Raw genomic sequence first — 13217 nt, forward strand, 5'->3', positions numbered from 1 at the left:
ACTACATACCTCCAATTTTACTCAATGAACGATATAATTTTACACCAACTCCTTTTATCAATCCAATAGAACAAACACTACCTAGAAAGACAAGAATATTATTAGTACAATTAAGATCAGGCCATTGTCCTTTCCTCAATGAATACCAGAACAGAATCAACCCAAACATCCCAAACACCTGCCCGGCATGTAACAAGAGTCCTCACAATGTTCAACATTTTTTCAACTGTTTCAACAACCCAACAGAACTACAACCAATTCATCTTTGGATAAATCTAACCGAAGTTTCTGCTTGGCAACTACAACAACAATCTTCGCATAACAACCGATTTTTGGCAACAACAACGCATGTGATAGCCTGAGTTTCGGACAGACAATATTCAAACAATTTTCGAACCCATACCATAGCGTAATTACAGCGCGAGACATGCCACTGCTACTAACTGTGCTAACTTGGTGAACTATAGTTTGTTGATATAAAAGTTTGTTAAGCACAATTTTGTTGGCTATTTTATAACAACAACAAATATATCAATATATATATTTCTTTATATGTATATCAATATATATATATATTATTAGTTATACTTATTATTCCTATCTTCATCATTGGGTAGGCTTGTTAGGCACAGCAATATTTCTCTACTACTTCTTATCTTTTGCCAATCTTTTCTATTTGTTCCAACATAAGATTAATAATGGGCATAAATGTTTGCCGACTCAGTTTTATCCATTCGAAGACGGTGTCCGACAAATTGCAACTGTCTTGACTTGATTAACTCGCTGATTGGGGTTTGATTAGTTATATAGCTGTTTGTTGGCCATGTAAGCATCGGCTTGGTTGATATTTAGCATGATTTGATAACATTTTTTGCAAAATGTCGAGTTTATGCTCCTTAGCTTCCGTTAGAGTCCTCGATTTGCAGCCATAAAGCCACACCGACAGACATGCCGCATTGAACAGTCGAGTCTTGAATTTGATTTTGGGTTTGGATGATCTCAGGATGGTCTTGAGTTTGGTTAATGCAATCCATGCTAGAGCAATTCTATTGTCCACGTCCTTCTCACTTGATGTTATGTATGACCCGAGGTACTTGAAGTCGTCGACAATCGCTATGCTGCTTGCATCGATGATGAGTTGTGCTTTTGACGCTGATTTGTCGTTTTATTGGATCTGGACTGTATTTTTGACATTTATCTCTAAGCCGATCGCATGGTTACTCTCTTTGATGGCAGATATTTGCTGTGCCCTTCTGGTGTCGTCTTCTAAGAGAGAGATGTCATCAGCATATGAGAGTTTGTTAAGTTTTCGTACGGGTGCCTCTTCTGCTGTCTTAACGCATGATCCTTAAGATCGTTGGCTTTTGATTATTAAGGTCGTTGGCTTTTCTGTCAAGATGTTGATTTATGTGTTAGATAGCTAAAATAACCAGCAGATTGTTTCGAGACATAATCGATAACTATTATAAACAGGTACGAAGCAAGCCCGTCACCTTGTAGAACGGCTGTTGTTATGGTGAAGGGTTTAGACATATCCCCTCCGATGAGTACTTGACTTTTTGATAGATCGTACATCACTCTGCCCCACGACCTGCTCTAAAGCCTGCTTGTTTGTCTCGTAGCAGCATGTCGATCGGGTTTTGTATGCGATTCAGCAATATTCGATTGAGGACTTTGGCAGTCAGCCAATACAAGCAGAGGTGCAATACTGCGATAATTGGCCATGAGTTGGGGGTTGCTTTTCTTCGGAATCGAATTGATGGGATTTGATGTGCATTGTTTTGGCGCCTTGAGCTATTGAGATATGGTGTGAAGCTGGTCTACTACAAATTCACCTCCGTCTTAAGCACTTCAGCTGTCATTGCATAGTCTGGACCAGGTGATTTGATTCGTCTGAGTGTCTCGATTACACCTCTGCTTGTTGGCCAGTACAAGTTTTTGTTCTGGCTGCCAAGGTCAACCAGTGCAAGTTTTGATTATTGAAACTTGTAATGTTTTATAATGTTAAATTATAAAACATTTTATAAAATAAAAGATTTAAAACTTTTAAATTAAGTTTAAATTAAATTTAAATTTAGTTTAAGTTTGTAAACTTTAAAAATTTAAAAGTTTTATAATGTTTAAAACTTTAAAAAAAAAAGTATTAACATTATAATGTACCGAAACCATTATAATGAGATTGTATTGTTGAAAGTTCTTTGTTTTTTGGTTTTTCCAATTACTTTCGGTGGGTGGCAGAGAAGAAAACCTTCAACCGACGCGGACATTGTTAACCCGGGTGACGTCAGAGCCGTTGATTTGTTGTAGTTTCATATTGTTTTTACTACTTAAATAATTTCTCTAAGGGATATGAGCCCTCATGCGAGGAATAGCAGTGAATTCGCCTTTTCATGGTATCCTTCAAGAAGCCTTTCTATAGTTGAACTCTAAACTTGCCTTCCTGAGATTTGAGTGGTGCTGCTGCATCCTAGTATCACTCAAAAAATTTACTTTTTTCAATCAAAATTTTACATTTATTAAACCAAATTTTACTTTTATCAAAAACCAGAATTTACTTTTTATTAAACCAAAATTTACTTTTATTAAAGAATTAAACAAGAATTACTTTTATTAAAATCCGAATTTACTTTTATTAAGCCAGAATGTATCTCCTTCCTTTTTTCTTAAAACCAGAATTTGCTTCACTAAACCAGAACTTATTTTACTAAACCAGAACTTACCTCACTAAATCAGAGCCTACCTTCAACAAACCAGAATCTCTAATTTTTTCCATGATCCGAAATAAGAAAAAATTCGCAAAACACACTACAAAAATGGCAATTATTCAATTGTTTCTATATTTGAATGAAATTATGTTATTTATTTATTTATTCCTTATTTATTTTTTTATTAATTAGAAAAGTTAACACAGAAAAAAAGAAGAATTTTGATCCTCCACAAGTTTTTTTTAAGTTGATCATTTTTTATTGCAGTTATAATTTTGTAATTAGTTTCGTTTATTTTGTTGATAGTTTTTATTTGAAGACCTCATAATTTTTTCAAATTTCATTTTATTAATTATAAAGACGTATGGCTGCTTCAAAAACAGCAAACGACAAACATATGCAGAAACTTGATGAACTGAAAAATGAAAGAGCGTTACAAGATGAAGATGACTATCTCCGAAGAAGGTTGTCTAACTTGAAAGGTTAAATTTGAACTACATTTTCATGTTTTTTATCTTTATTTTATTAGGATTATTATGTGCACGTGCACTGAGGCAGAATAAATAGCATTTCTTGAATGAAAATCGACAAAATAAGTAAAATATTCCAGCTATATACTTTCACCCTTTCTCTTTCTCTTTCTCTTTCTCATCGAAATTGAGAATTCCGATGAAAACGTAATTTATGTTTTCTATTTCAGTGTTATAATTCTTCTCATATTTTTTTAGAATCTAACGTAAATGTTGAATGAGAATTAATGAGGAGGAGCTGCTTATTTGATGCGTGAGATGATGGGTGATTTTGTAATGTTAAATAATTAAATACCTTTGAAATCATGTGAGTGAAGTGTTTTGAGTGCGTGAAATGTTTGAAAACCTTTTGGGTTGATGTGGTTAATGTGAAGTGCTATGTTGAGTGAGGTTAATGAAATGCCTAATATTTTTAATTGATTCATGCAAGTGATTGATGGATACTCTGGAGTTAATGTTATTTTTTTACGACTATGTATGATGAGTTCAAATGATTAATTGTAGTTAAGTGACAGATTGCATTGTCTTGACCATGTAGTTAATGAGTCGAGTTCTGATTTGGTGGTGTTTGTGTTAGATGATGGGATGATAAGATGTGTCGTCAGTGTATTTGATGATTTATTAGAACTATGATGAGTTTTGAAAGATGAAGCATTGATAATTAAAGCTGAAGATACAGGAACAGATCTTTAAAAAATTTCGCTAAAAAAATTTTGTTCCGGTTGAGGATCTGGAGGCTTTGGAAGGGTCGTATCAGGCTTAAGCACTTGTTGCCTGCAGTAGATGGATCTCATAAAAATTCTACAAAAACAATTCTGGGTCTTCTGAATGCTTGTTCGGCTGTCAATAAAGCGGCTCTCCTTTATGACACCATTCTCGACAATGGCATTGACAACTGGCACTCACGGAGACTTAGATCTCATCTGACGCACCCAATGTAGTGAAGCTGGATATTGCCCCACCTGGTTTTTCTGTAGCACATTATCATAGGCCTGATCGGCGTGGTGGTGGCATCTCTGTTGTATACCGGGCGACATTTCGACATTCAGCGCTAGATTTTGGTATTTTCACAACGTTCGAACTGCTTGTCACCAAGTTCGTGTGCCCTGAGTCGGCTATTATTCTCGCCGTTCTTTATCGCCATTCTGGTCCGGCTGTTGATTCGTTTTTTGAGGAACTGGAGACTTTGATAAATTACTTACATTCATCTTCATCTTCCTTTATAATTTGTGGCGATTTCAACTGTCCTGGTAGCGAGCGTCTCTCCTCCATTCTGGAAGAAAATAACTTATCTCAACACGTAAGCTTTCCAATACACCGGTGTGGTAATACTCTTGATCTAATCATTACCTCGACTTTGTTTTCCGACAGCATATAAGGATGTGAGATCATCAGATGTCACCTACTCTGACCATAAAATTATTCTTGTGGACATATGTACATTCAGTACCCCGCCCCTAGTTGAAACTCGTACATATAGGCCTATACATCGCATTAACCTAAACAGATTTCAATCTGACTTAATAGCTGTTTTTGATTCTCCGCTCTCTGCTTCACTGGATCCTGATATGCTGGCTTCAGCCCTTGATCGGAATTTGCAAAGTTTGCTGGATCGACACGCTCCACTAAAAACTATTACCATCAGGCGTGGCCAAAAACATATCTTCACTCTTTCTGATGAAGCACGTCAAGCAAAGAGAGAGTGTAGACGCCTAGAAAAAAAATTGCAGCTGGATCCTCGTCACGCGGTAAAACATGCTTACAGGGTTGCAAAAAACGTAGCTAAAACCGCCATCATCAAATCTAGAGCGGACTGTATAAGCGCTGAATTCGGTAAATCTAATTCAAATCCTCGTTTCCTGTGGCGCTTGGCTAACAAAGTTCTTCACAGCCACCCTGTCCATTGCTATAGCGATGCAGATTGCAAGAGGCTGGTTAATTCCTTCAGCACATTTTTTCAGGACAAAATAAAAAAATACATCTCCCAATATCCACCGCTATTTCTAAATCCACCTCTGTCACTTTCCCTGCTCGTCCAAATAAAGGCGACATCTTTCTTCAATTTTCTGATACTGATTGTGATGAGATGACTAAACTCATTGCTTCTCTACCAAACAAAACATCACCCATTGATCCTATTCCAACCTCAATGCTAAAGCAATTCTCGTCGATCTTAGCACCTATTCTAGTCAAGCAGACTAACTCTGTCTTCAGCACGGGATGCTTTCCTTCACTCTATAAAACTGCTCAGGTTCTACCACTACTGAAAAAACCATCCTTGGATCCTGATGACCCGTCAAATTACCGCCCTATATCAAAATTATCAACATTCTCAAAGCTACTTGAGCGCGTCATATTGCTAAGACTACGTGCCCACCTAATGTCCAATCATAACTATCCAAATTTTCAATCCGCTTATCGTTCTCATCATTCCACTGAGACTGCATTGCTACACATTGCTGATGATATTTTTAATGAGGCTGGCAACCGAAAGGTAATCATTGCAGTTGGGCTCGACTTGTCCGCTGCCTTTGATACCATCAGTCACTCGGTTCTTTTCGAACGCCTACAACAAGAGTTTGGGGTGGATGGTCATGCTCTATCACTGATTAGATCTTACCTGAGCTGCAGACAGCAGTTTGTGAAGCTGGTAAACCATACTTTTTCTACCTGCTTGATCGACACTGGAGTCCCCAGGGTTCCGTTTTCGGTCCAATCTTGTTCACTACCTATGTGTCTCCTGTTAGCGACATTTTTAGTAAAAATGGATTATTTTCTCATCACTACGCCGATGACACTCATCTGCATACATCTGTCACTTCTGGCGATCTTGAAAGCATTCTTCGAGTCTTAAGCAATTGTACTAGCGAGGTTTATTGGTGGTATGCTAATAATTTCCTTCTTCTTAACCCTAACAAATCTGAAATTATGGTCATTGGGTCACATCAACAACTGTCGAGGTTTCAGCTCGAGGAAATGGACATAGCAGGGTCCACATTGCCTATCTCGGGTACGATCAAGTTGCTTGGGGTCACTTTTGACAAACATCTAAATTTTGATAAACACATATCAGAAATCGTCAGATCCTGCAACTATCACCTCTGCGCAATAAGACATATTAGACATATGATTACATGTGATGTTGCTGCTGCCCTTTGCTGATGTTTGATTAGTTTTATCCTTTCTAGATTAGACTATTGCAACTCCTCATTGTATAGGGCCTCACGTGCATCTGTCAGAAAGCTACAGACTATCCAAAATAAAACTGCTAGACTGATATTTAATAAACCTCCTCGTTTTAGTTCTTCCATTTTCTTTCCAATGCTTCATTGGCTTCCAATTTCCGCTCGAATCATCTTCAAAATTGCAGTCCTTACCTTCAAAACACTTTTATTAAAATCCCCAACATATCTATACGACCTCATATCCAGACATGAACACACTAGATCACTCCGCAGCAGCTCAACAGGTTTCCTAAACATTCTTGTTGTCGGATCCCGCCTGGCTGGCCGCGGTTTTCGTCACGCTGCTCCGTATGTCTGGAATGCGTTACCTCCTGAGTTAAGACAATGTTCCTCGTTGAGTCTTTTCAAAAAGGGATTAAAGACTCATCTTTTTAACACGGGCTCCGGGCGCCTCTGAAGCAGCTGTGCGAATGGGCGCTTCATAAATGTTTATATTATTATTATTTAAACTATAATTGAAATAATAGATGGGGTTGGTGAAAGTTTTTAGCAGAAAAAAGTAGAGTGTCTCCTATTAGAAAGAAAATTTATTATAACGATTGTAGAAATTGTCAGGTCAAAGCATTAGAAAAGTCAAGAGCATTAAGATGAATCTGATTATTATTTTTAAGAAGACATGTTATTATAGAAGTAAGAGAGATGATGGCAGATATAGATGAACTTGTAATAATGATTTGATAGACGAATGATTGAAACATGGATAGATGAATGAATTTATCTTCGATATATAATATAGTATCATATATAATATATAAGATAGTACCATATATGATTGTGGCTTGTGCTGTTTTGCGGTGTTGGTGTAGCCGTGCCTTTGCCGGCCTTGGTCTGAGTGCTAGAACTAGATCTTTTGCGGTGGTTTGTTTGTGTTGTGAGCGAGATTGTTTTCATTTTATTCACTCTGTTTTGTTCTTCGCAGTCCTTATCGGGGTTTGGGTTTTTTTTCTGTCACTCCCGTTTCGCTTGATGTGTCGCTGTCATTATCGTGTTCAGGGTTATCGTATTTCACTAAGTTTAATTTATCGTGTACGTTAGGTTATTTAGTTGATATAATTGTGCGTATGCGTGCGTTTATTTATTCGTTTGTGCTTCCAAAGTAGAGGTATTTGTTTGAAACTTTAATTCTTATTTCAAGTGTGCATTCAGATTTAGTTTTTTGTTTGAACGTTTGATTATGGGCTTGTTTATTTTCAATTATTTTTTACGTTAAACTGTCCGCTTGAATGCGTTATTGATTTTGCATATTTGAACGCTCAGTCATTTATTCGCAAATGACTGTAACCGAATTATTTACCTGAATGTATTGAACTTAGTTATGTTTAATTGTTTAATGTTAACTAACTAATTTGTGTATTAGATTTCATTTGCCAATTTTTTCGGATACAACAGTGGCGTTTGACCGCCCGTGCTCAACGTAGATTAGACGCAAGTGGCCTAGCTATTACTTTTGTTTGTAAATGTATTTCTACTCTACATTGTTGCCTGTTTCATGTGTATCGAGCGGATTTGGTAGAATTTCTTTGTATCGAACGTGAGTTGTGTGTTGTCATAGCTATCTCCAGTCAAGTATTAGAATAGTCTTTAAACAGTTTTTAGGCAATACGCTAGAGTTATTAATAGTTGTAGTTTTCTTAGATTCATTGACAGAGTGATCAGAAATCAATCCGAGTAAGTTGCTCTTGTCTAAATCTTTTGTACCACTCGCATGATACATATTCCGCAGGAGCTCACAATTTGGTTGGTTTGATGTGATTAGTGTTTGTGTTATTGCCTGATAATTGCTTGCAAAATTTATTATTTTGTAACCGTAATTTACGCATTTGATTAATGGTTATTTTGTAACCGTGATTATTAGTTTGGAGATAAGCCATTTTTAAATTATTAATTGCGTTGAACAATTGGACGGATTTGAATTTTCATGTACAACGATCAAATCTGTATATGCATGCTGTTGATCTGTGCGGATTTACTCAAAAAAAGCCATAGCCACACACAAGACAATCAAAATTAGTGGTTGTAATGCTAGATCTAGCTATTATTGTCGGTATTATTGTTGTTAGTGAAAGTTAGCCAGGGAAAACTCAAGTCGACATTTGGCGCCCAACTATTGTAGTAATTGTAGGGGTATTTAGTTTAGAAAAGAGTAGAAAAGAGTTGAATTTCAGGAAATGAGCGTCCGAAATTGTACCTACTACCTACTTACCGATCTACCTAACCATGTTGGGGGTGGATCTAGGCAGTTTTAAAAATGTTGAAATTTAAAGTTTTAACATTTGGACTGATGTAACCAAATTCACTTTTTTTAATTATCACGCAAATATTTTTTGTCAATTTTTTAATTAAAACAGTGTATTTTATGTAAAACTAACTTTTACCGAATTTAAAAATCACCACTCACATGGCCCCCACTCGGTCCCCTCTAATACCGCCACTGCAACTATCTACTCTTCTATCTTTTTCTTAATTTGTCTATCTGCCTGTTTTACTTTCTCATTCTCTCTCTCTCTCTCTCTCTCTCTCTCTCTCTCCCTTTCTTTCAGTGGCGGATATAAACAACTTAGACACTTTGATGGGGACACCGAAATTTTTAAAAATGTTTACAAATTTAGAAATGTGACGGGGGACCAAAAAAATTAGGCTGGTGACCTTTTATGCATAAAACAGTGTTTTTCATGTGTAAAAACTATGTTTTACTGCCCATAACGGCCCCCAAGATCTGCCACCGCTCTCCCTCTATGCAGTTCACTTGCACTTATAAATTCAATAACATGAAGATCGATATCATATGCAGTGGTATTTTACAACTTTAATTGCAATCCGTGCCTGCGGGTTACTGTTTTATACTTCCTCGTTGTAAAACGTCCTTTTTTGCATTGTTTGAATAAATTTATTAAAACTGTTTATTCCATTGGTTTCGTCAATACTAACAGTTGTAATTGGTTTTTAATAAAACTGTAAAAAAAACTTGTTCAACAACCATCAATCTTCGTTTAGCGTCCAGAGACCCAGCTCCTCGAGGTAGAACGTTGTTTTCTTTGCCATCAATTTTTTGCGCCAAATTAGACGATCAGTTGTATCCATTTCATTTAAATTTAAAGCTTTCATGTCTTGCTCGATTGTTTGCGACCAGGACTTCTTTGGACGGCCTTTGGGACGTGTGCCAGGTACTTCAACATCTGCAAGAGAAGTTATGGCACTGTTTCCACTTCGTTTGACATGAACAAACCACTGCAGACGGTGTTGCCGGCATTCGTTCTTTATATCATCTAAACCAGCACGACGCAGGATTTCGGTAGATTTGATTACAGTACATTCAAGAACATTCCCTAGATATTGAAACGATGTGACTCTCTCTACCTTAATGGCTTCAAAAACATTGCTATTTCGAAGTTGTCGTTGTGGATTGATGCAAGCAGGACAAACAAAATTGGACACTTTAGATAAAGTACCAATTATTTTTGAACAACGTTTGTGACATCAATGGTTACACTGCTGACACTTGATTGAATTGTTACGTACACCAGCTTTACAAACTGAACAGGGCTATCGTCCAGTAGCTGTGGATTGAATGGGTTCACCAGTGTTCATTGCTTTGGTTTTGCTGATGTTGACTTTGAATCCATGATCGGCAAGTCTGGTGTTCCAATCTTCAAACATCTGTGCTGCATCCTGCTCAGACGTGACTGTTTAAACGATATCATCAGCATGTATTAAATTCCAAATGTCACCAGTGCGTATGGGTTTTGTGATTTCTTCCATCACAGTTATAAATAACAGTGGACTGAGAATTGAGCCTTGGTGAACTCCAACGCCGATGTCAAATGCATCTGTGTTTCCAACCGTTGTGCTGACGAGAGTCTTAGTATTCGTATACATTTCCATCACAAGTCAAACAAGATATTCTGGAATGAGTTGTCAACGTAGACTCCACCTAATTGCTTTACGGGGAACTCGATCAAATGCTTTTTCAAGGTCTACAAAAATGTGTGATAGTTGTTGATGCTCTGCGAGGTACTTCTCTTGCAGTTGCCGAAGGATGTGAATTGCATCAATTTTTGATTTCCCTGCTAGAAAACCAAATTGTTAATTTCCGGTTGTGATGCAAGACGTTAATCTTCTCTCAATGATTTTCTCGACAATGTTCAACAGCAATGAGAAAGAATTTTTCGACAATGGTCTATCGATTACATATTCACGATAGGTGCATTGAATAATTCTGCCGATTGAGTTAAAAATTTTTATCGATTTATTGAATTTAAACAGTTATACCTGACTTGCATGCAGAATTAATTATTATTATTATTATTGTTATTATTATTATTAATTTATATCGCGTCCTATGCATAACTTCAAGGGCGCTTGGATAAACAATGACTTTTGGTGTTTCCGTAGGCCTTAATAAACAAAAAAATTTTAATCGTTTCCTAAAAAGTTTGATGGTTGGTTGTTGACGAATGATGGCAGGCAAACCATTCCATATGGACGAAGAGCTGTATGACAACTGATGAATTAATGACAGGTTGATGTAAAGGAATATATGAAGACGAATGAAGTTGGTTGATAAACGACGCGATACAAGTTGAAGAAGAAATGATGTTTGAGATGTATTAAATAACTTATACGTGGGGACGGCGACTTTGAATATAATGCGTTGACGTACTGGTAATCAATGTAGTTGAATGAGTGAATATGTGCTGGAAGATGAATTACTGATATTTAGAACAACTTTTACAACTCTATTTTGAGCTCTTTGAAGTAAAGTTAAAATGTAGGAGGGAAGACCGTGGAAAGGAGAATTACAATAATCTAAACGTAATAGTACGAGACATCGAGTCAGTTCAGAAGCAAAATCTTCAGTAAAAAAATTACGAATATGACGAATAGTGCACGTATGATAATTACAAGATTTGATCAAAGCTAAGACATGAGAATTAAAAGATAGAGAAGAGTCAAAAGTTAAGCCTAAAAATTTAAGTTAAGAGGTTGAGGAGAGAGAAGAATCAGCCAAGAGAGCGTGTGATGAGGGGAACATTTAATAGGCTGTTGCGGAGTACCAAGAAACATTACTTCAGATCTGTGGGGATTTAGCTGAAGAAAGTTTAATAAGAACCCAACGTTTATGGCTATAATATATGCATTTAAGTTGTCAAGCTGAGATCAATGATTAGAGGTTGGAATTTTAGCTATTAGACATGTGTCATCAGCGTATTGATGAAAGAGTAAGCCAAAAGCTCTAATGATATTGGAAATAGGAGAGGTGTAAGTAGTGAAAAGAATGGGACCAATGACAGACCCTTGGAGATCTCCAGTAGATAAGGTAAAGCTAGAAGAAGAGTGGGAACCAAGTTTAATATATTGAGAACGATTTGAAAGATAAGATTTAAACCGGAATAAGACAGATCCTGTATTTATTTTATTTATTTGTGCCGATAAATTGATTATACTTAATTTTTACTCGAGTGTTATTTTTATCATTTTACTTGCATCCCTTGAAATTTTCTATACTTTTACTTTAATTTTATTTTTTAACTATGCATAGACATGACAGTTATAACAACAAGTTAATCTTAAATAGCTTTCTGATTGTCATTTGCAAAAAAAAATTTAAATAGTTACATTTTGTCTATCGAAACAAAGGGCGTTTATGACTGGTGTTTTACGTTTTCGACACTAAAGCACCATAAATTTATATATTTTTAAAACGTCAGCTTAGCAGCCTTATTTATTAAATTATAGTTTAGAGTGTCTTCACAACATTTAGATAGGATAACTTAAATACATGATATATAATATTGAATATAGATCCTATAATTAGATATGTGGTGAAGCTGAGTTTTATAATCTACCACGAGTTCGGATTAAACAGTGAAAGGAAAACTATTTGCAGAAATTTCTTGTATTTTATAATTTTTTCGTGCAGACGTCAAACCACAAACAGATACAATACCATCCGAGGAAGACATATTTAAAAGATTGCAAATATTAAAAGGGGTTAAAAATTCAATTGGAAAAAAGGTTTATTTGATTTATTTCAAGATTAAAAAAAATTGTTTGTTTAGTTTATTTAGAGATAGAAAAAAAACGTGTTTACATTATTACAGCACATTCAACCTAGCAGGGTAACTGCTGATCAAGTGGAAAATTTGTTGCATGAGGTTTCTGAAGAATTGGCTATTGGACAACACTGGTCTCAATTAAGTATGCTTTGTATGATAATATGAGATCATTATCTAATCATCGTATTTGCATGGAACACTCTGTAACCAATCCATAAAAAATGAATTATTTATTTTTAGATAATCTCATGAAAGACGAACCAAGAAATTCCGACGATCTTATTAAAAGCACACGACTTCAAATGTCAAAAGAGAGATTTAAAAAAGAAATAGATGAGAAAAAGGATTTAGAAATTATTAATAGACTCGAAGAGTTGAAAAAATTTAATTCAGGTTGTTTTATTATTTTTTCTTCCAAAAGTTAATTTTTTTACTTTGTAAAAATTTGTTTCACAGAATCAAACGGAACTCAACAGAATACTAGTAGCACGGTCAGACAAATATTCCCTTCGAGCATAAAATTTGTTATTATAATTATTAACGAGTCTAATCCTTTCTAAACAACAGATATCGAAAGACACTTCTAATTTTGATAGTCAATTCAACTTGATTAATTTGATTAATTTGTTACATTTTTTCTCAGGAAATATGAGCTTCAACTTGACTTAGATGATTCCCTGT

At 35.8% G+C, this 13217-nt stretch overlaps 3 protein-coding genes across 3 annotated transcripts; 1 reads left to right on the top strand and 2 right to left on the bottom strand.

Moving 5' to 3' along the window:
• Window positions 1-802: 802 nt before the first annotated feature.
• On the bottom strand, window positions 803-2773 carry HELRODRAFT_173161 (hypothetical protein; the record flags this gene model as incomplete). The annotated part of the gene is made up of 5 exons (XM_009019772.1): window positions 803-1152; window positions 1431-1505; window positions 1674-1743; window positions 1836-1947; window positions 2721-2773. 5 exons carry the CDS (start codon window positions 2771-2773, stop codon window positions 803-805), a joined length of 660 nt encoding a protein of 219 aa, XP_009018020.1.
• An 8373-nt stretch (window positions 2774-11146) lies between these two features.
• Window positions 11147-11362, bottom strand: HELRODRAFT_79575 (hypothetical protein; the record flags this gene model as incomplete). Its single annotated transcript, XM_009019773.1, has 1 exon — window positions 11147-11362. A coding segment is annotated over one exon (216 nt), but the record flags the coding sequence as incomplete, so codon positions are not given.
• A 393-nt stretch (window positions 11363-11755) lies between these two features.
• HELRODRAFT_173163 (hypothetical protein) lies at window positions 11756-13205 on the top strand (the record flags this gene model as incomplete). Its single annotated transcript, XM_009019774.1, has 5 exons — window positions 11756-11825; window positions 12419-12495; window positions 12582-12678; window positions 12777-12929; window positions 13180-13205. 5 exons carry the CDS (start codon window positions 11756-11758, stop codon window positions 13203-13205), a joined length of 423 nt encoding a protein of 140 aa, XP_009018022.1.
• Between the last annotated feature and the right edge of the window lie 12 nt (window positions 13206-13217).

Source organism: Helobdella robusta (genome assembly GCF_000326865.2).
Source record: "Helobdella robusta unplaced genomic scaffold HELROscaffold_25, whole genome shotgun sequence".
Classification (NCBI taxonomy): domain Eukaryota; kingdom Metazoa; phylum Annelida; class Clitellata; order Rhynchobdellida; family Glossiphoniidae; genus Helobdella; species Helobdella robusta.